Source organism: Bolinopsis microptera, chromosome 2, assembly GCF_026151205.1.
Source record: "Bolinopsis microptera isolate Bmic1 chromosome 2, MBARI_Bmic_1.0, whole genome shotgun sequence".
NCBI lineage: Eukaryota > Metazoa > Ctenophora > Tentaculata > Lobata > Bolinopsidae > Bolinopsis > Bolinopsis microptera.
In genome coordinates this window covers 22,638,722-22,663,329 of record NC_087073.1, presented here as the reverse complement: position 1 = coordinate 22,663,329, position 24,608 = coordinate 22,638,722, and the positions used below count along the sequence as shown (strand labels likewise).

The 24,608-nt window shown below is 38.9% G+C and overlaps 1 protein-coding gene and 1 long non-coding RNA gene across 3 annotated transcripts; one reads left to right on the top strand and one right to left on the bottom strand.

Annotated features, from left to right (window-relative positions):
* Positions 1 to 13,895: 13,895 nt before the first annotated feature.
* Positions 13,896 to 20,640, bottom strand: LOC134811489 (nuclear cap-binding protein subunit 2-like). 2 transcript variants are annotated; one of them, XM_063818335.1, is made up of 5 exons: positions 20,464 to 20,640; positions 20,248 to 20,326; positions 18,807 to 19,048; positions 14,988 to 15,105; positions 13,896 to 14,925 (listed from the first exon to the last, which is right to left on the bottom strand). In XM_063818335.1, exons 1-5 carry the CDS (start codon positions 20,635 to 20,637, stop codon positions 14,897 to 14,899), a joined length of 642 nt encoding a protein of 213 aa, XP_063674405.1. In that variant the 5' UTR covers positions 20,638 to 20,640; the 3' UTR covers positions 13,896 to 14,896. The 2 variants fall into 2 exon arrangements, with proteins under 2 accessions (XP_063674405.1, XP_063674404.1); XM_063818334.1 differs by having other exon boundaries at positions 13,896 to 15,105.
* LOC134811490 (uncharacterized) lies at positions 15,152 to 21,966 on the top strand. The gene is made up of 3 exons (XR_010159818.1): positions 15,152 to 15,180; positions 21,154 to 21,228; positions 21,329 to 21,966. It is a non-coding gene; the product is annotated as an uncharacterized LOC134811490 (long non-coding RNA).
* The last annotated feature ends 2,642 nt before the right edge of the window (positions 21,967 to 24,608 follow it).

Genomic DNA, 24,608 nt, shown 5'->3' with positions numbered 1-24,608 from the left:
TTTAGCTTAAAATGAGCGCAAACATCACATTTATATACAATGATAAATCAGAACCTGCAGGCAGTCCTTCACCCTCCCCCCTTTACCTGACACCGACCTCGAAAGTACCAACAAGTAGAGGAACACCCCCGAGGAAACATGTCGAACTGGACTACACATCCCCAGTGAGGACGAATTTCAAAAGCAGGTCACGCTCCAAATCTGAGAGCTCATACAGACGTGATCCGTACCACAAACCAACCCCAACAGCTCTTTTGAAACGAAGACTCAAAGAAAAGATTGCGCTCGAAAGATCCGCGGCTTTCAATGAAACACCAGTCGCGAGGATGAGACATAACTCTGAACCAACCACCACTACGATTTCCTCAAATGATTCACATAATCTCTCCTTTTCACAGGGAGGTGTTGGATGCACTAGAATAAGGGAAAGTGGCACTCACGACTGTGGCACCGACGGTGCCGGTATACATTTGGAAAATGATTTACTGAACACGAATAACCCATTCCGCTTGAATATGGGCAATATTTCTAAAGCGGTGGAAAGAGCTCTGTCAACTGACCTAATGCAGATTGACAACTCAAACCCGACAGTTACCATAACGTTCTGCCGAGAGGAGGTTGATCGAGTAACACGAATCAGTTCACTGGACGAACATCCACGTGACCTGATCGAACAAAAGTCTCTCCTCTACCTGCTCGGTCAAATAAACCGTCACATGTCACGCACAACATCATGCAATCAGAACTTTAACGGTCTAAAAATCACCAGCATGTCGGACAGAGCAAAACGAATGAAACTAGATGATGATAATTGCTACCCGCTTGGAATCTTGCATATCGGTAGGAGCAGGGGACTCGACCTGCTACCTAAACGTGCTGCCCGCTTATCACTTAACGTCTATGATGTCGAAATGAGAAACTGGTCGTTCTTAACTATATCTTCGAAAACTCGGGCATCTATGATACCAAGTTTTGCTCCCGAAAGGAAGTTTGAAATGCATATACCTGATTACCACATAGTTATCATTCCATGCAACAGTGATGAAGGCTGCAATTTGTCACGGTCTTGTCAAAATTGCGTAGTTGTTGAAGATGGAAAAATACATGATGCCAGTGACGATCAGGCCGGGAAGGAGACCACATGCCATCAAGAAGAAACAATGGCGGAAGACAACAAAAAGTGTGTGATAGCTGAAAATAGCAAGAACGTCACAACAGAAGATGAAGAAAAGAAGACAGACTCTGAACCTTTTCACGAGAAGAAACTCTCAGCTCCTGATCATGCCGACTCTGACAGTGAGTACGATTCATGCGATCAAGAACCAGAGGACTCTGGAACAGAAAAAGTTGGAATTATGAATCACTCTGAAACTGACTCTATTTCAGAAAATGATGTCAATATACCCAACGACAGAGATGATGAAGATGGATATCTCGCCCAAGAACGTTCTTCAAATGTTGGTATCGCAGTCAATACAGAAACAGAAACAGATAAAGGAGAGGGAAGTGTTGCTGAGATTGCTGTGGCCCCAAATGAGAAACAGGTCAATGACGAACTTAAGATGGGTAAGGTAGAGGTGACCAATCTGCCGAAGGAGACAGAGCAGGAAACAGCAGGAGTTGGTAACCCTCCGCAATCTGACTCTTTACCTGGCAGTAATGACAATAACAGTAAGATTACAAACATTACCATTCCGACCCCATTCTTACAAAACAACGCCCACGAAGAAGTTGTCAGATTAAGGAACGGGGCCGTGGTTAAAGGTTGGCTAAAAGAGTGCAACATAAAATGTTACAACAAAACGGCAGACTGGAGCCGAGTGTATTTCATTGAGTACCTGGGCAATGTGGCATCAAGTAACTCTCCGTTGCAAAACAGTGTTACAAGTGATAGATATGCCCTTCACCCGAAAGTTATCAAAGAACTGATCGTATACCTGACAGACGATGCAGTAGTGAAAGAACTTAGCGCTCGAGGTGCATCTATCGCCGGAACGCCTGAAAAGAGAAAAAACAAGCTCACAGGTCTGTTCATTGATCTATACGGTGCCAATAAAAGCCCGGTCAAAAACAAAAATGCTAAGAAGGGGAAACATGGGAAGAAAGGAAAGACGAAGTTGGGCCAGAACCACAAAGACGACGATACTAGTACAGAACCGGTCTGTGCACAGCCTGGCCCGGGAATAAAGACAACCATAATTAAGCAAACACCTGAGTCTCATGATATTAACGCAACAATACTAAGTGTTGTAGAAAGCCCCCTAAAAACGCTGGAAAATTGTATGCTGAAGCTAGATGATCGGTTATTAAAGCAAGAAAGTATGGTTGCAGCACTATCGAAGAAGATGGATGCCATAATACAAAACCCACTTAAAAACAACACTGAAATCGCTGAACGCTTCCACCTTCTGGAAGAAAATGATAAGACCCTATTCATCAATATCAAAGCGCTAAATACGGATAGTCAACGGTGCTCTGAAGAGACCCTGAAAAAATTTAACTCAATAGCCCAAACGGTTGATAGGTTGGAGTCCTTGGTTAACATCTCTCCAAAGCCTGTCCTCTGCTCTTGTCACTGTGATGCAGAAAAAAGCCGAGATTTAAAAATGAATAGTCCCCTTAAAACAGCAACCATCTGCCGCTCACAGGATGCCGACTCTCAACGAGAAACTGTAACAAATGAAATTTTAACCCATGAAGAAACTGGTCCATTTACAGTGGATATCGGCGTCCAGACAGAAACCCTAAGAAACAGTTTATCTACAAGTCCGTCGACGACGGATAGTTGCGCCCAGACAGAAACAACTGTGTACGAGATTGCAACTCAAACCGAAGAAATGATCCCTCATTCTCTGAACAGTGCAAATGAAACAGCCGATATGGAGGAACCATCTGCTGACGACATTGAAAGAATCACCTTTGGCCTGCAACAACTTATAGAGTCAGTTAAAGATAAAGAAAAGATGATAATGGATCAGCTAAGCGACTTTACTACTTGTGAGCCAAATCAAAATGATACCATCAATTGTCTGCAACAACTCTTAAGCGCAACTAGAGATAAAGAAAAGGCGATATCAAAGGAAGTTGAGTCAAATCACGATGAAACCATTCATAAGTGCTCATCATCTACCACGTTGTACTCGGAGATATTAGAGGTTAATGCGGAACCTACGGCGTCGATAATTGACCAACCTCCAGGCGAGGCTGAAGGGAATTTGCATGAAGCATCTCCCGAAGTAACTCATAAACCACAACAAGCATCACTCACAAAGTCAAGTCACGAGTATCAAAGAAAAAAGAAAGTACTCCTAGTGTATGATTCTTACCATGAAGACTTCGACCAGCGAAAATTCTCCAGAAGTTATGATATTAAAAAAGTGCAATACAGCTCAGTTAGTGACTTAGTGGAAAAACAGAAGCTCATATCCGAAATCAAAAGCTTCAACCCTGAGATAATCTTTATTCACTTGGGAATAAATGACATCAAGAGGGGGCTAACGTTCCCCACTTTCATAAGAAACTTTAAAAGTATCCTTCGATTGGCCTTAGAAGAAACCAATTGCAAGATATGTTACTCGCTCATAATACCAACACCAGGTAACCCTAACCTCAACACAAAGATTCAAGCTGCCAACCAATATATGGGTGACTTTATAAAATGGCTCAGAGAAGAGAACTACTATGAAGACCGAATATGCACAGTCGGTAATGACAACCTCAGCGGCTACTTGGAGAGATATGTTACAAAAGACGGTGAAGCACTGAGACTTTCGCCCAAGGGTTTAGCTAAACTATGGCTCAGATGCCGAGATGCCCTTAATAGAACGTCAACCCTAACTAGGCAAACTTTACATGAGTTCACCCGAAGCAACGATCATAATGAATAATACAGGGAGCGTAATTGTGGGAAAACTGCAGAGAGACAATAGCAGTAAAGTTGATGAACTATCCCACACCGCAGCACAAAACCATGATCAGGACCTCTCAGTTGTGTCATGGAACATCAATAACATATCTCACCACTCACTAGGAAACAAGACCGAGATTGATGAGTTTCGTGAGATCATCGAGATGTCACCGATATTTTGTCTACAAGAAACAAAGGGAGAAGTAGTGGTGCCCAACTACCGCTGCTTTAACAAAAACAGGGTATCCTCAAGATCAGGAGGCCTATGCATCGGTGTTCAACGGTCGCTCGAAAAGTACATTACCCAAATCGAAACAGGTTCAACAGACATCCAAGCAGTATCCATTTCGAAAACGTACACAAAGGCCGAAAAGAACATCACTCTGATAAACATATACGACTCACCCGAAAATTCCTCTTATAAAGTCAGGATGAAGAGTCTTGGAGTTGAGGAGAATACTCTTGAAGCTCTTCTCCACTTTATCGGAGAGCAACTTGGTCACTCTGAAATCATGCTAGTAGGTGACCTAAATGCTCGTACAGGTGGTGTCAACTTCATCCCTGTGACAAAAGACTGGATGAAAAAGAAGAAATCGAATGCACCCAGACCTTGCCGAGCCAGTAAAGATTCTGTACTAAATGAAAGAGGTAATAGATTCCTTGACCTTCTGGGCAGCTGTGACCTCACTCTATTGAACGGCAATGTCATTGGTGACATTTTTGGTGAGCTCACCTGCTATCAGTACAACGGACAAAGTGTCGTTGACTACATAGCAGTTTCACCGAGCATCAGGAATATGGTGAAACGGTTCAAAGTTCTTTCCTTAACTAACCTATCAGATCACAGACCTATCCTCTGTCAACTCTCAGTTAGAATCCAAATGATAGCCGCTGAATTAATTCAAGAGCTTCATCAAGATGCACCTAAAAGACCGAAATGGGATGGAGATGCAACGGCCCAACAGTTTACTGATAATCTTAACAAGGCCGAAATAACAAATCAGCTATTGGATATTTCGACCTCAACTCTTGATACAGTAGAAAACATCTACTCCACGAACAAGAAGTTCGTTCACATTCTTGAAAGCGCACTTTGCACCGATCAACCCTCAAACTGTGCCAATAGTGAGCAAAAGATAAGGTGTTTTTCTAAAAAGAAACGACGCAGTAAACTCCGCCCAAAACAAAAGTGGTTCGATGCTGAGTGCATTACAACTAAGCGAGAGCTTAATAATCTAACAAGGAAGTACGGGAAAAACCCCTCGGACGCCCTTCTACGAATCCGCTTCTACTCTAGGAAGAAGGACTATAAAAAATTGTTAAAAAGGAAAAAGGCTGTTTTCTTCCAAGAGTTAAACCAGGAAATTCTGCAGGAAAATAAGATTTCGTGGAAGAACTTGAAGAAACTGAAGAAGTTTAACGAAAAACCCTCCAAGCTGAACATATTCGACATGGCGAAGTTCTACCAATTCTTTCTGGATCTCTACAAAAAGAAGGATACAAACTTCCCACAGAATAGAACAGTGACTAAAGCAAATGAACAAATAATGAGCATACTAAATGATGAGATATCATCGAAAGAGGTTGTACATGCGGTGAAAACACTTAAGAACGGTAAGGCAGTTGGACTATATTGTTTACTCAATGAGCAGCTTAAGTCTGCCGCCCAGAACCACTGCGCTCTCTCAGTGTTAGTTAAGCTCTTTAATGGTTGCTTGGACCTTGGTGTCTACCCATGGAACACTACGATTGTGAGCCCACTCCACAAGAAAGGATGTATCTACGACCCCGATAACTACAGAGCCATTGCGATCGGGAGCAACCTTGGTAAACTTTTCGCGACAATCCTATTGGACCGTTTGCTAAAATTCAGGAAGGAGCATTGCCCGGACACAGTAAACCAGCTTGGCTTCTGTAAGAATGCTAGAACTGTGGATCATCTGTTCACCCTTTCCACTTGTGTAGACAAATACGTGAATAATAAAGGACAAAGACTCTATTCTTGTTTCGTGGATTTTCGCAAAGCTTTCGACTCCATCAGTCGTGAAGCTCTTCTGTACAAGCTCTCAACCCTTGGTATAGATGGAAAATTCCTAAAATGTCTAGAACATATGTACAAGAATTCCAAAGCTAAGATCAAGCTGATCGCTAAAATATCAGACTCATTTGATATTCTTGCAGGTACGGAGCAGGGCCACCCAATGAGCCCCGAACTATTCAAAACTTACATCCATGAACTTTCGGAACGACTGAACAGTGTTCAAGACATCTCAAGTCCATTGCTGAATGAAACTATTCTGACCCACCTCTTGTGGGCAGATGATCTTGTCCTCCTCGCACTTTCGAAAGAAAGTCTTCAGGTCATGATTTCTGAACTTGAGTCATTCTGCAGAGAATGGGGGCTCACGGTGAACACCAAGAAAACCGCCATCATGATTTTTAATAAAAGTGGAAGGCAACTCAAAGAGAGTTACGGTTTTCAGTACATGGGAGCAACAATCCCATCAGCGAAAACATATTGCTATTTAGGGATCACCTTCTCACTGTCGGGCAGCTTTAAGACAGCACTAAACCTTCTACGACAAAAAGCTCTCCGGGCATACTTTGGACTGAAAAGTGAAGTAGACCTTAACAATATATCCAAGGTCGCAGTTCTTAAACTGCTCGACTCCCTCATACTGCCAGTTGTATCGTACGGAGTGGAAGTCTGGATCAGCAGTAGCTCAGGAATTAAGGCTTTTGCCAGCACAACTGACAATACGAAGCAATCCCCACTGGCAGGCATTGCAGCTGACCCATTCGAAAGAATGCACCTCGCCATCCTTAAATGGACCCTTGGAGTTGGCAAATCTACATCCAACGCAGCTGTTTGGGGAGACTGCGGAAGAACCCCTATTGTAGTTCGATATGTTAAACAAGTCACCGATTTCCATAATCGCCTTGCAAGACTTGAACTAGAAGACTCACCAGCCCTAGCCAGGCACGTTTTTGCTGAGCAGAAGAAACTTGATTTAGGTTGGTTCAGAGCACTGGAATCAATGCTAATGATACTCGACGAGAACAAACTTGAACATCAACTTTACAACCCATTGTTATGTCAGGAAAGGGCACATAACCGATTTATCAATCTATGGGAAACAGAAAGACAAAGCAATAAGAAGCTTACGTTCTATAATAAAGTTAAAGGTGCTTTCGAGCAGGAGCCGTACCTCACGCTACCGTCGAGAACTGGAAGCAACTTAGTGGCTAGGATCCGAATGAGCGGACATAAGCTAAACGTAGAAACTGGAAGATATGGGAGCAGAACTGGAAGTCAACATCACAGAATTTGTGAATTCTGCAGCGAAAAGTCCATGATGGAGCTCTTTGTTAATCTTCCTTGTGTTGATCCGATAATAGAAGATGAAGAACACTTCCTTAGAACATGTCCCAGGTACCATTCCAGTAGGACTAACATGAAGGAGCCCACAAAGTCATTACTATTTCATGACATGAAGAGCCTCTTTCTACCGGAGCACATAGTGGAATTCACCAAGTTCGTCGCTCAGCTGTGCAGAACACGATTCCCTATAAAGAAGAAACACGAACATTAGTGTCTCAGTACGGGATATCACATTTCCTCCACAGCCCCTTCATTTTCACTTTTTCTTTACACTCATCAAACACCTTAATGGTAACGGATTTTCTATTTGGATTTCGGACTTTGACCTTTAGCTATGCTGATCTGACATTATCTCACTGTAATATAGATCTATTTTTTGTAAACCTTGTAAACCTTGTAAACCTTGTAAACCTTGTACAACTTATAAAGCAATATAAGCCCTTTAATGCTTATTTGTTAAGATATTGACAAAAATCGGTCATTTTGGCTACACGCGTGAGGTAAAATACCAAATTGGGCAACAACTTTGGTCTTTTTTTACCAGTTTTGTGCTCAAGTTATTAAAATGTGCTTTGATGTTGTAGATCGGGTGTTTTCTTCCAATATGGGTTTCGGTATAAATCGGGAAGCACCCGGTTCATGGGTGATAGGGGTTAAAAACCCTAAAATGTCAGGCGATGGGCGAGACAATTGTCTGAATTTGGTTATAAAAACACTTGCACTCTTTGCTAGGGTTTGCTTTTTCTGCTACATCGATCCGATTTCTAACTACTAATCATCCCCATCTACATCATTCTCTTTTAGATACATGATTTCTATAAGTTCTTAAAGGTACATCCGGCATGATGTAAAGTCTATATCAAAGCATTTTAATGTGGTCTTAACAAGTTGCAAGATATTCAAATTCACTAATATAAAACAAAGATTGTAGGTTATCCTTCTTTTACATAATATTGAGTAATTGTGGGCTTTTTGAGGGGGAGGCAATAAAATGGCCGAATATAACTTTAACGTAAACGACCCAATAATAATATTAAACGTAGAATGAAACTACTTAAAACTTATACAGATTCATGGTATCCTGTTTCAAGACGCTTGCTCCTGATTTTTAGCAACAATATCAACTGACCCCACGACGTTGTAATATAATTGTGAGTAGGCAATCACTTGATCTATAAGTTTTGAACGGTAGTTTGTAAAAATAATTACATTCTACAAACATTATACGCTCCTACTATGCAATTACTAGCCTCTGGACTAACTCCCAATCATCTGTCCATATAATGGTGTTTCTGGACAGATAGATGGTGTTTGAACTATGATGCCCTCATGCTAATTTCAGCGATCTTCATGCAGGCCTTTTTCTCTTTAGTGTTTACGTTCAAGGTGCAGTGGTTCATAAAGGTTTGGAGGCTGCAGTTGTAAATGCCTCGAACTCGAACTCGAACTGCTACTGTCTGGAGCTTGCAATCTCTTCTGTCAGGTGCTGATATCTCTTCATATTCTTTTCTCTTGATCAGCAAAGTTCTCCTCATTCAGATGCACCTTCTTCGCTTTATCTGGATAGATCACTACATCTGGTCTCAGTGGTATTACACTAATGTAATGTCTAACAATAACGTTCATAAGTGCTAAAATTTCGAACTGGCGGACCATATTCGGGGGAGAAATTTGGGACAGTTTTTTGCTTGGAAATACTGATTTAATCGAATTTTAACCACAAAAATGACTCCCAATAATATTCTTATGGAGAGTGTGGATAAATATTAAATATTTAAAATAATACAGGTTTGACTATAATGAAGTTGTGTCAATAATCATGTAAAGAATAATAGATAACCTACAATCTTAGTTTGGTAAACCAATTTGGTATCTTTCCTGTGTAGCCAAAATTACTCAATATGTAAAACTATAAGAAGAATTATAACCTACAATCTTTGTTTTATTAGTGAACTTGAATATCTTGCAACTTGTTAAGACCACATTAAAATGCTTTGATATAGACTTTACATCATGCCGGATGTACCTTATAGAAATCATGTATCTAAAAGAGAATGATCTAGATGCGGATGATTAGTAGTTAGAAATCGGATCGATGTAGCAGAAAAAAGCAAACCCTAGCAAAGAGTGCAAGTGTTTTTATAACCAAATTCAGACAATTGTCTCGCCCATCGCCTGACATTTTAGGGTTTTTAACCCCTATCACCCATGAACCGGGTGCTTCCCGATTTATACCGAAACCCATATTGGAAGAAAACACCCGATCTACAACATCAAAGCACATTTTAATAACTTGAGCACAAAACTGGTAAAAAAAAGACCAAAGTTGTTGCCCAATTTGGTATTTTTCCTCACGCGTGTAGCCAAAATGACCGATTTTTGTCAATATCTTAACAAATAAGCATTAAAGGGCTTATATTGCTTTATAAGTTGTATATAAATGTGATGTTTGCGCTCATTTTAAGCTAAAATTCAAGTCTCTACGATTTTCCTAGTTCAAGTTATCAAAATTCAGTCCCATTTTTGGTTCGCTGAGCCAAAAAACAGTTTTTTGTCAATATCTATAAAACAAAGCACTGGAGACCTTATGTTGCTTCATAACTTGTATATAAATATGGCCATTGCAGTAATTTTAAGCTAAAATAGAAGTCTCTATGACCTTCAGGAGCTGAAATACAAAAATCCCGTATACGCGACTGAGGGTAATTTAGAAAATTTGCCCTGTAGGGTTATGTCTAGCGACACAAATTGCGTACCTAAACGATTTTGGTTAAGAATGATCTAACAAACAACCCTGTGTTGTCAGAAATCGTATACATCGAAGTGCACACTCAACTATTCCCTGCTACTGGAGTAAGAGTCATTTGGTCGCTAATACTGTAATACGCGCGCGATATCAATACATGCGCGTAAAGTTTTGCAGTATTGTGTCTCCGCGTCTTACATTTTATTACCTGACTAAGTAGGACCGACTATGGCACACGGCTGCGAAACCCTGATTATTTAAAATAATTATACAATATACAATATCTTTTACTCAGTCATATTTTCTTACTCAAATACTAAATACCAACTGGTCGCCGAGTATGCAATCAATGTACTGTTTTCCTATCTATAGTGTATAGTCACACCATTTCATACTGCCTGAATGATGTATAGTCACACCATTTCATACTACCTGAATGATGTATAGTCACACCATTTCATACTACCTGAATGATGTATAGTCACACCATTTCATACTACCTGAATGATGTATAGTCACACCATTTCATACTACATGAATGATGTATAGTCACACCATTTCATACTACATGAATGATGTATAGTCACACCATTTCATACTACCTGAATGATGTATAGTCACACCATTTCATACTACCTGAATGATGTATAGTCACACCATTTCATACTACCTGAATGATGTATAGTCACACCATTTCATACTACCTGAATGATGTATAGTCACACCATTTCATACTACATGAATGATGTATAGTCACACCATTTCATACTACCTGAATGATGTATAGTCACACCATTTCATACTACATGAATGATGTATAGTCACACCATTTCATACTACCTGAATGATGTATAGTCACACCATTTCATACTACCTGAATGATGTATAGTCACACCATTTCATACTACATGAATGATGTATAGTCACACCATTTCATACTACCTGAATGATGTATAGTCACACCATTTCATACTACCTGAATGATGTATAGTCACACCATTTCATACTACCTGAATGATGTATAGTCACACCATTTCATACTGCCTGAATGATGTATAGTCACACCATTTCATACTACCTGAATGATGTATAGTCACACCATTTCATACTGCCTGAATGATGTATAGTCACACCATTTCATACTACCTGAATGATGTATAGTCACACCATTTCATACTACATGAATGATGTATAGTCACACCATTTCATACTACCTGAATGATGTATAGTCACACCATTTCATACTACCTGAATGATGTATAGTCACACCATTTCATACTACATGAATGATGTATAGTCACACCATTTCATACTACCTGAATGATGTATAGTCACACCATTTCATACTACATGAATGATGTATAGTCACACCATTTCATACTACCTGAATGATGTATAGTCACACCATTTCATACTACATGAATGATGTATAGTCACACCATTTCATACTACCTGAATGATGTATAGTCACACCATTTCATACTACCTGAATGATGTATAGTCACACCATTTCATACTACCTGAATGATGTATAGTCACACCATTTCATACTACCTGAATGATGTATAGTCACACCATTTCATACTACATGAATGATGTATAGTCACACCATTTCATACTACATGAATGATGTATAGTCACACCATTTCATACTACCTGAATGATGTATAGTCACACCATTTCATACTACCTGAATGATGTATAGTCACACCATTTCATACTACATGAATGATGTATAGTCACACCATTTCATACTACCTGAATGATGTATAGTCACACCATTTCATACTACCTGAATGATGTATAGTCACACCATTTCATACTACCTGAATGATGTATAGTCACACCATTTCATACTACCTGAATGATGTATAGTCACACCATTTCATACTACCTGAATGATGTATAGTCACACCATTTCATACTACCTGAATGATGTATAGTCACACCATTTCATACTACCTGAATGATGTATAGTCACACCATTTCATACTACATGAATGATGTATAGTCACACCATTTCATACTACATGAATGATGTATAGTCACACCATTTCATACTACCTGAATGATGTATAGTCACACCATTTCATACTACCTGAATGATGTATAGTCACACCATTTCATACTACCTGAATGATGTATAGTCACACCATTTCATACTACATGAATGATGTATAGTCACACCATTTCATACTACCTGAATGATGTATAGTCACACCATTTCATACTACCTGAATGATGTATAGTCACACCATTTCATACTACATGAATGATGTATAGTCACACCATTTCATACTACCTGAATGATGTATAGTCACACCATTTCATACTACCTGAATGATGTATAGTCACACCATTTCATACTACATGAATGATGTATAGTCACACCATTTCATACTACCTGAATGATGTATAGTCACACCATTTCATACTACATGAATGATGTATAGTCACACCATTTCATACTACCTGAATGATGTATAGTCACACCATTTCATACTACATGAATGATGTATAGTCACACCATTTCATACTACATGAATGATGTATAGTCACACCATTTCATACTACCTGAATGATGTATAGTCACACCATTTCATACTACCTGAATGATGTATAGTCACACCATTTCATACTACCTGAATGATGTATAGTCACACCATTTCATACTACCTGAATGATGTATAGTCACACCATTTCATACTACCTGAATGATGTATAGTCACACCATTTCATACTACCTGAATGATGTATAGTCACACCATTTCATACTACCTGAATGATGTATAGTCACACCATTTCATACTACCTGAATGATGTATAGTCACACCATTTCATACTACCTGAATGATGTATAGTCACACCATTTCATACTACCTGAATGATGTATAGTCACACCATTTCATACTACCTGAATGATGTATAGTCACACCATTTCATACTACCTGAATGATGTATAGTCACACCATTTCATACTACCTGAATGATGTATAGTCACACCATTTCATACTACCTGAATGATGTATAGTCACACCATTTCATACTACATGAATGATGTATAGTCACACCATTTCATACTACATGAATGATGTATAGTCACACCATTTCATACTACCTGAATGATGTATAGTCACACCATTTCATACTACCTGAATGATGTATAGTCACACCATTTCATACTACCTGAATGATGTATAGTCACACCATTTCATACTACCTGAATGATGTATAGTCACACCATTTCATACTACCTGAATGATGTATAGTCACACCATTTCATACTACCTGAATGATGTATAGTCACACCATTTCATACTACCTGAATGATGTATAGTCACACCATTTCATACTACCTGAATGATGTATATAGTGAAAGCAGATAGTACATAACACATAATTAATAATTCAATAGTGGTTTAAATCAAAGGTTTAACAAAATTTGAAATTTAGGAATAGTTTTTTTCATGATCTATAATATGCAAGATTTAGCAGCACCTTAAGGGGACATACACCAACTTCCTATTTTTCCTATTTTTCATCTGATTTGCACGTGGGCGATCGTACAGACAGACAAAATAATTCGTGAGATAGATAAAATCGATAAGATTTGATACATTGAAAAAAATTTGTGTGAGTATGCACTTTCGAAAAAAAAAATTATTTTTAGAACGAAAATTCACTGTAATTATACCGATTTTATCTATACTTTCATAATATGAAGTCAAATCGAAGGTCCCGGCAAAAAAGGTTTTGGTGTATGCCGGTGTATGTCCCCTTAATCTATGTTCAAATGTTTGAAATTTTTTTAATTGTAAGACATTATGAAATATGAACAGACACTCACGAATAAACAGATCTTACGTCAAAGAAAATAATTGTCACAGTATAATCTGATGCAAGGAAGGAAATAAGGACCATTTTAAATTTTAAGGTGTCTCAAGCAAGTGGATAAATTGCAGAAAATTGATTGGTAAAATATTTTAACATCATACTATAACTATGTAGTATAGTGATAAAAGTAAATAATATATTATTAAACATTTATAGTTCATAAGTTGTTTTAAGTAATATAACAGACTTACATAAGGCTAGGTTTTCAAATTATCTCGATATAGGGGTGTAGGAATGTTATTCTTCATGAGGGGTCAAAATCTTAGAGTTTTTAAAATTTAGCACACGCTTTGTCCACAGCCTGTATTTCAAAAACAGTAAAACGTTCAGTGTCAACCATGCCTGTAAAAAGTTTATGGCAGGATGGCCTAAGTAAAGCGAGGGCTGCATATTGTCCAAATTTTTTTGGCAGATGGATAATAATGACGAAATTTTTTTAAATGATTTTGCACGTGCAAAAGGCCTAGCTGAACAATTTAGCAATAGAGATAGTTTTCAAACACAGCTTCAAGAACGATTCAAATAATACGATTTTAAATATATATTAGGGCCTGCAAGCAGCTTTTGCGAAATAAGTGTAGTTCGAAGAAGGGATTCATATTGAATTCTCACGAAAAAATTTCAGGAAATTTGCTTATAGCAATGTGAAATGATAAATCCAGCAAGATTTTGATGGGCCACTATTAAGGGTCAAAGGATAAAGTCCTGCAAATTTAGAAAAATATACAACACACAAGCTACAAGATCTGGGACAAATTTTTGGAAAATTTGGCCAAATGAGGCCAAAAAAAGTTGGCCCCTTTTCGACCCTTGCCCAAATTTTATGGGGGGGAGGGGCAGTCGCCCCCCCCCCCTCTTCCTACACCCCTGTCTCGATACAATATTAATTTAATTAGCTCATGATTAGATTCATTACTCATTTATTAATATAAACAGCGTTGTTGTTCTAAGCTCAGTAAGCAGAAAGTTAGGAGTCGACAGCACCAGCTGGTAGAGGTATAGAGGGCGGCATTTGCATCTGGCAGAAAGTTAGGAGTCGACAGCACCAGCTGGTAGAGGTATAGAGGGCGGCATTTGCATCTGGTGAGCATTGGTGGTCTCTAGAAGAGTCTTCTGGATAAGATAACCATAACCACCCCTGCCATCGTCGAAATCTTGACGGTAGTCGTCTCTTATCTGATGACACATGAGTTAAATTATATAATAACAGTTTTAATACTTTCAACACTACTATATAACAAATAATTTGAGGCTCTAATGATGTAGTTTTACGAAGATTTCAAGCCTTACGTTGCGTGCAAAAGCATTACATAATAACTGTTAGATTAATTCTCCCAAACCAACTTTAATGGAACAATATACAAGGGATTCAAATGTTACTATTGACATTATTACTATATATTATATACACTATCACTCACCCACTCAGTGTTCCATTAATAAGCTCAGATGATTCTTTATCTATCATGAAGATGTAACTAGGTCGGTCCGAGCTAATAGTCGTTACCAGTGCGCAATGGGTCTAATTACCTGTAGTCTACAGGTAAGTAGACCCACTGCGCAATACTATTAGCTCAGTCTCGGACCAGCCTAGTTACATGTTCATGATAGTAGTATGTATATGTTATCACTCATTTAGTGGAAAAAAGATTTGATCTAATGAGAATTGAAAACATAGTAATGCAATAAAAATAACAGACTTAGATATAAATTTAGAGCCAGTATTTTGAATTGTCTTTTGGCTACTTTTACTACGAAGGGTTCTATAAGTGTTACTCAGTAACAGAGCCTGTAAAGTAAACTACGTACGTTTTGGTACGTTTTGGTGAGTTTGGCAGGGCGTGCTCAGGACAACTGCATCGAGTGCGTCCTCCTCCAGCTCAGCATTGAGTTATCGTTTGTCGGAGTGTAGCCCGGAACCGGTGGTGTGTCTGGGTACTGTTCCATAAATCTGCCTAGACCAACTTTGAAACTGTCTAGCAATGTGATACTCCGGAGCTCCGATGGGAGCACGTTGAAGAGCTGAGCTGCTCTAACTCTAAAGCTGTTGTCGTAATCTGTTCTTACCGACAACTGTGCGCTTTTGTTCATGGCTGGGATCTCTGCCTTAATACCATGCCTTTGATGAGACTTGAACTCGAAGCCCGTATCGTTCGGAGCATGTTCATTAAGAATTTTCCATACATGAATAATGGAATAACGCTCTCTCCGCCTCTGAAGGGACATCAACTTAAGCTTCTTCAGCCTGTCCCAGTACTGGAGATCACGGCAGCCAGATATCTTTCTAGTAAAGGATCTCTGTACAGTCTCCAGCTTTTGTATCTCTGTGACTTTTGTAGGGTTCCAGACTGGACAGCAGTACTCTAGCTTGGAGCGAACCATGCTTTTGTATAAAGTCAGCATGACTACTTGTGACCGGTCTCTAAAGGCACTCAATGTCCAAGCCGCCATTTTTCTAGCTCCTTGAACTGTCTTCTCAATGTGAGGACCCCATGACCTACTGCTGCTAACATACACTCCAAGGTCTCTGACAGTTTCCTGTGGTGATATTGCGTGTCCTTTTGGTGTAGTATACTCAACAGTCTCTGGGTAGAACGGGAGCTCTCTTAGAGCTTTTGATCCATTCAGGGGGTAGTTTACAACCTCAAACTTCTGTTCGTGTAGCTCCATGTTGTTAACACGTGACCACTCGATGACTATGTTGAGATCATCTTGCAGTAACTCCACACTACTCATTCCTCGGATAGCCCCAATCAGCTTTGTGTCGTCTGCAAAGCTGAATCCGTTACTATAGCTAATGCTGTTCAACAGATCGTTGATGTACAGGATAAATAGGATCGGTCCTAGGACTGTCCCTTGTGGCACCCCACTTGCCACTGGCTGGAAGGATGATTTGCGACCTTCAACAACGACTGTTTGTTTTCTATTTAGCAAAAACTCTTTGATCCACCTTAAAACCTGACCACCAATTCCGTATCGACCAAGCTTGGCTAGCAGCACTGCATGGTCGACCTTGTCAAAAGCTTTGGCAAAGTCGAGGTAAATCACATCAACTTCTTCATCATTGTTGAGTGATTTGTAGATCTGTTCGATGTGACTGAGAAGCTGCGTCATGCAACTCCTCTTTTTTCTGAACCCATGCTGGTTCGTATTGATCATCATGTTCTCTTCCAAATGACGAACCAGGTTTTTTCTGATTACACGCTCAAATGTCTTTATGATGTGCGAGGTTAAAGACACTGGTCTATAGTTTGACTGAGAGGATCGCTAGATGGAAAATGTTAGGGCACGTACTGAGGAGTGATGAAAACTGAAAGCACCCCTGCCTACCTATCATTCAGATTTGCCTGTAATTCAGACAATTACCATTGCCGAATTTATTTGTATATAATCATAATTTGTATATAATCATAATTAGCTGTTTCACGAATTTATTTGTATATAATCATAATTAGCTGTTTCACCTTTAAAAGGCAGAGATTTAACCTTAGTCGCTGTGAATTTTTTTTTAATGATACTTTTATGATTTTGATGATCCAACTAGTATGAAGTTGAACTTGCCGTTTGAACTTTGTTTCACTTCTTCTGTATGAAAATTATATGAAAATTATAGACAAACTACATAATATTTACTACAATTTTTAGCTTAATATCTATTGAAATGTGTTAACTAGGGCCCCAGTTAAGAATTGAGCAAATTTGCTCATTTCATAGTTACTTCTCCATCACCTTAATAACACCAGAATGTGTGTGTGTGTGTGTGTCTGTCTGTCTGTCTGTCCGTGTGTAATTTCCGGTCGGTTATACAAAAAAAACGGTAAGAGTTACGGGACTGATTTTTTCGGTATAGTGTCGACAAAACTCTGATGAAGCCCATAGGAAATTTTTTTTAAATCGGCCGATGGTAAGTGGTTTAATTGATGGTTTTGTACCACAAATGTTACATAAAATTGCGTGAGCAGAACGGCAAGAGTTACGGGGCTTGCTCTCTCTCTCATTACTGTGTAATATGTTATAGCTGCATTTAAGTAGCGTCATAATTGGATTAGCCTGGAAGATTCGCTGTAATGTTATACCTTAAGCTTATTAGGGGAGGGGGGACTGTTAGTGTTTGGGGTCTGTTTGGACTGCAGAGAGAGAGAGAGAGAGAGAGAGAGAGAGAGAGAGAGAGAGAGAGAGAGAGAGAGAGTTCATACGACAATGTTATGCGTGTTTTCAAATATAATATGCGGGTGTGGTGCGGAGTTAACAAGGGTTAATTTCTATAACGATTTAAATAAAAATAGAAAGCGGTTCAAGACGGGAGTGATGAGGTGTAATACTCGGTGTTCAGACCTTATGATCATGGAGTGTGGTGCCTCATGGCTAATAATGACTTAATTATCCACAAGAAATAACTGATTATGAGATTATTGTTTAAGAAACTATTGGGTCACCTAATGCGGGTTTTGACTCAGCGGGTAATTACTCCTACCCTTTTTAACTGCGGCAGTGAAATCCCGGCCGTAGGCCGGGTTACACTAGTTCCTTAATATTTTCGCATGAAATTTTCAATTTCCAAACTAGTTCTGGCAGAAATATTCTCCACATTTATTGCTCAGGATGTTGGCACAGCACAATATTTTAAATTTTGAGAACTGGTCGGAAAATAATTGTAATCAATTAACAAAGTAAATGAGCGCAAAATGTAGCTGATTGCTCCTTCATGAATTAATCTAGAGATGTTTGAAATCGTACTAATGTATCGTAAACACCCTGTATTACAGAAACCTAGCAAACATTTAACACCTCTAAACCTGCTCAGATAAATTAGCATCGCATTTTCCTTCCAATTAAATCGTCATGTCATTTGTTTTAGTAGTGCTAATTGTGTTTACCTGACCACCGCTCTTGCCCCTACCATACTGCCTCCCATCGTCAAATCCCCAGTCCCAATCTGTCCTGATTTGCCTGTCATCCAGCTTAGCTCCGTTAAGGAACCTCACAGCTGTCTCCGCATCTGCCCTGTCAAAGAACTCCACGAAGCAGAAACCACATGGTGTCTTCTTCAGTCGGTCTAGTCCCATTATTATCCTCTTTAAATCACCTGCTTGTCTGAATACCTCGTGTACCTGCTCCTCTGCAAGTTACACGCGGATTAGAGTGTTTACATGAGGTTACAATTAGAGTTGTATTTTTTATTAAATACTTTTCAAATTTTACAGAGTACAGCAATAGATGAATATAAAATAGAATCGTTCAAAATATCGCCCCCATCTGTAAGATATGACGGGCACCCAAACACGGTAAACACATAGTGAACTATGTCCGCAGTAACTTGGACCCATTACATCGAATTAATCTAAATCCAAAAATTTATGAAAAGCTATTTAATAACAAACAAATCCATGGTGAATAACTGTGGATATAGAGTCAAAATTGGTATTTCAATACGTCAAATTCCAGATACATTAGATACAGGTCTAATATGGTCATTAATGTGGGAGAAGGTGTGTGGGGGAAGTGTGATATGATGTTGAAAGTATAGGAAGGTATATTAAAAAATAAAAAATAATAATATGGGGAGCAAAGAGACTAGGCTAGACTGTTGTTTCACTATCCAATAAACATTTCCATAGATGCTTAGTGACCTCAGCTTTGAAAAGACTAGTAGACACAATCTGTCTTACCTGTAAAGGGAGTCCATTCCACAGTATATGGGAAATTGGACTCCATACTGACAGTCAGGCGCGTGACATATATAATATAAATACACTTATAAGCCGAGACCTAATTCCTGCGTGGGACCTAATTTTCCATTTGACCTAGTTACATCTTGGTGACAGTAAAATGGCAGAGTAATTCACAAAAATGGCAAAGTAATTCACGTTTAACGTTTTATTTGAACTTTATTTAAAGAAGTATAGAACTGTATGCCTCTCTTACTTTTAACACTATAGTTCTCCAAAAGTTTTACCCTGTAAATAATTGTACATAATTCTGACGTAATGTCAAAGTGGATATCTATGTAATGTTTATAATAATTTAATGGTTATCTTCATACCCACAGTTCAATGTTTTATCCAGCATACCAATATACCATACTTTATACTCATTCACTTATCATTTATAAATATACTATATGTTTTGATTCTTAGTCCTTAGAAGGGCAAATGTTTTGATTCTTAGTCCTTAGAAGGGCACTCTATGAACAGTTTTTTGCTGATTTGAATGTCCTGCACAGCAGATAGAAGCATCTTTAAATTATTTACTATTTTTATTGTACATGGCTGTGTAAATTTGAATCTAATTCTAATTCTAATTCTAATTTTTATTCACCCGTGGTATAAAAGGATAGGTTGCCAATGTACAAAGTGGTGGTCTTCAGTAACTTCTGCTCCTGTTCATATCTACTTCCCTGAGGGTTTTGTAGAGATTTTAATTCTGTAGTACCAAATGACTGATAAGGCAGTACTCAGTACTATGTATGAAAAGCGAATGAATTGCTCAGTATTGCCTTGCATTGTTCATGAGAAGTTGTTTAATGTTAAGAACCTTGTACTGCTGATCACGGTATCGGCTTAGTTCAGCTCCTTTGGGTCCAATGATTCGTGCGCGTTTGTTGTGGTTCCAGCGCCCTCTCCCTCGATGATTCGGATACGGTCTAAACCGGTTATTGGAGTTGTTGAAATGTGCAGGGTGCTCTGCCATCACGATACCTGCACACATACAACTAAAGTTAATAAGTTTTTCAAAAAGGTACAACAAAATTTTAGAAGTTTAGGCATTAAGTAAAACACTAAGTTAAAATTTAAAAACAAATGTTACAAATGACACTCCAAAATCACCCAAATGATGTAGTTGATCTGGGCAGTGCCATTTACCAGAAAATGGCCCATGTTAGGCTCATTTTTGGCTTGATTATACCAAAATTGGCTTAGAATGCCGAAAATACGATTCTATTGGCAAAAGGAATCCACAAAGTTGGTGTCCAATAAAACCACACTTTTTTTGGAGTCAATTTTTTTTAGTCAGATTTTTTGGAGAAGAGACAATTTTATTATGTACGTATTATGTACGTATCACCAATTCATTACACAATCAATCCATAAATATATATTATATATCCGAATATATAATACCGAAATAAATTGTAGCACTAAATAATAACATCCTGTTATTACTGTTCACACCTTTCTCTCTCTTTCGTGACAGAATACTTCTAACCGTGTTTACCCTTTCTAGCAATGACTACCAAAGAAGGATAACCGATTGGACTGGGGAGGAGTGGAACATTGGCAGCACACTACCGTCCAATCGGTAAGTATTTACAATGTTTAGTTATTAGGTATGTATTTGGAATTGGTTTAATTTGGTTGTAAAGTTATTCTATTATGTAATAAAGTATTGTGTTTTACAGGTTTTGTACATACGACAATTACTGGTTTTAATTGGTCAACTTAGAGTCATCTAACAGTGATAGCAGGAAGCAGGACGATCTACCTAACGACCTAACAACTGTGGAACTTTTGTTTTCTTTTGAGAGACATTGAGAGACATTTTGGAGTTTTTTTAGAGACACTTTGGGAGTTTTTTTAGTCAAACTGTAATCATGAGTCTTCGTGAGATACCTGTGTTAGACGATAGCGCTGACTACAGCACGTGGAAGAAAAAAGTGCTTATATGGCAGCTTGGAACCGGAGCATCAGTGAAACAGCAAGCAAGTAAACTTATCATGAACATGAATGGGAAACCACAGGAGGTTTCTATAAACATACCAATAAAGGTTCTAGGAGCTGAAGATGGAGTTGATAAACTCATTGCTGAACTGGACAAACTGTACAAGAAGGACGGTACTCAGTCTTTATTTAAGGCAATAGACGACTTTGAGAGATATAGAAGAGGAGATGGAGAAGATATCGACAACTACATCTTGGAATTCCAGCGGAGGTATCAGATCCTTAAACAGCTGAGAGAAAGCAAAGAGCTCTATGACGATATGATATTAGCATATAGACTGTTAAATCAGGCTAGCCTAAACGATGAACAGGCCAGATTAGTTAGAGTAACTTGCACTAGTACATTATCTTATAACTTGATGCAAGAACAGTTAAAAAGGACATTCGGAGATGGATTTACAAGGAATGAGAATCAATCCAGTCTGCCTTTCAAAAGTACTCCAATGGAGGTGGTAAAGCAGGAACCCGTCTTTCTAACTGAGGATCAGCAAATGGGGTCTGACGTGCACTGGACCAGAAATGGGGATCATGAAAGAAACTTCACTGGTCAACCTATGAGAGGGGAAAACAGATATAACCCTTACGGTCAGAATAGAGGGCAGTCTAGATTCAACCCGTATGCACAGAAACGAGGACAAAAGTCTTACATGAGGGGGAGCAGTAACCAAAGGATCAGTTGTTTTATATGCCATCAACCAGGTCATGTTGTCGCTGAGTGTTCTTTTAACACATTTGCTAAATCTCATCAAAAACAAGATGATGAGTCTCGCAGAAAGGTCTACGCTTTATTTGAATCAGATTTTTCACTTCCAGATTGCGAAGAAGAGATAATTTACTTAACAGGTGAATGTACGAACAAAGCGTTGATAGATACAGGGGCATGTGCAACTATCTGTGGAAAGGAGTGGTTTACGGTGTATGAAAGCTCTTTGACTACAGAAGAGAGGAAACTGATACAGACTGAGACTACTGAAAGGACATTTCGATTTGGAGATGGTAAGCCGATTGCTTTGAAAACTATACCTATTAACCTTTGCAACAAAGATATGTTTTTGAAAACATACGTGGTGACGAACGATATTCCTCTTTTGCTAGCGAAGCAAACCATGACAAAAATGGGTATGGTACTAGACATGGATATATAATATGACCCTAAAAATAAAAGACAGCAAAACACTGGAGAAGTTGCGGAGTACAAAATCGGGTCATGTAGCTGTGCCGATTGCACGTTGTGGAGATGGACAAGAAAGTGGAGTAACTTATCAAGTGTCTAAAGAGCAAGACTGTGGAAAAACTGCTGACTTTTATCACCGTTACTACGCTCACGCATCAGCTGCGAAGATAGGTAAAGTCATCAAAAACGCAAAGTTGAAAGATGGTAATAAGATCATAGAGGAGCTTGAGAAGATTGATCAAACATGTGATTTTTGCTTGAAGTACAAGACTAGATCTATTCCGAAGAGGAAAGTGGGAATCCCTCAAGCTTCTATTTTTAATGAAGTCGTTGCTATGGACTTAAAAATTATAAATTATGAGGTGACTTTACTACATATGGTTGATACCGTAACAAGGTATTCTGTGGCAGCTCGAGTGATCAGCAAGGAAGCTCAAGAAATACTTGATAAGGTATTTAAGCATTGGATATCCATATTTGGACCACCATCGACCTTCATATCAGATAATGGAGGAGAATTTGTAAATGATTGTTTTAACCAAGCTTGCTCAGTACTGAACATCAAGATTCAGACATCGCCAGCGTATTCACCTTGGTGCAATGGGATTGTAGAACGACACAACGGCATCTTGGGATGCATGATAAAATCTTTGTTAGAAGAAATGAGATGTGATCCTGAAATTGCTATAGCGTGGTCTGTTAGTGCTAAAAATTCTCTCAGTAATACATACGGATTCAGCCCTCACCAACTAGTATTCGGAACAAACCCAAGGGTTCCTGGAATCATGGAAGAAAATATGACTCCTGGAACATTAAACCACGAAGGTGTTCTTAAAATAGTCAGTGATCACCTCAACGCTCTCTCTCTGGCTAGACTGAAGTTTGTTGAATTAGAAGCTAACGACAAGCTCAAGAGAGCACTCCAACAGAGGATATTTCCGCAAGCTAACTATAGATATTGCAGTGGCGATCTCGTGTACTTCAAGAGAAGTAAAAAGTTCTGGTATGGACCAGCAACAGTAATAGGACAGGTTGCTAATCAAGTTCTGATCAAGCACGGGGGTCACATCGTGAGAGTGCATCCGTGTAAAGTGGTTCTTAAATCTAGAGCAAAAGAACAAATTGAAGGAAGTGGTGCAACCTTGCAGGGCCAGGGGAATGTTGGTAAGCCTATTATAATCTCCGAGTCGGTTTATCGAGCAGCAGTGGAGGAGGTTAGGCCTGGGGAAAATACTACTCAGTCTATAGAGTTTGATGATATAGAAGATGAGGACGAGGAGGCCCCAGTAACAACTGTTCAAACATTGGTAGAAGATAGGGCTCAATCTATAGAATCTCATGACACAGTGAATGTAGATGACACAGCGAATGTAGACGTCTCTTCTATAACAGATGTCTCTGCTGAAACCACAGAAACGGAAACCTCGACGGAGGTAGATGAAGCTAATACAGAAACAGACAACTCAATCTGGAATAGTATATCTGGGGATTCTACAAAAATCCGACTGATTAGAGGAGATGTGATACGTTTTAGATCTGAGGATGAGGAACCTTGGAAATACGGAATGATCGAGAAGAGAGCTGACAAGACGTCAGAATGTTCGAGAAATTCATTTCAAATCGAACAGGATCTAGTGGAAGAGCCAATAATAGTAGATTTGGAAAAGCATCATGTTGAGAAACAAGAAGGTAATCAAAGGAATACAACTGTACTATTGACGCAAGAAGATGCTGAGCCTTATATCTTCGCAATCGGAATACAGGACTCAAAGAAGATAGACGTTGCT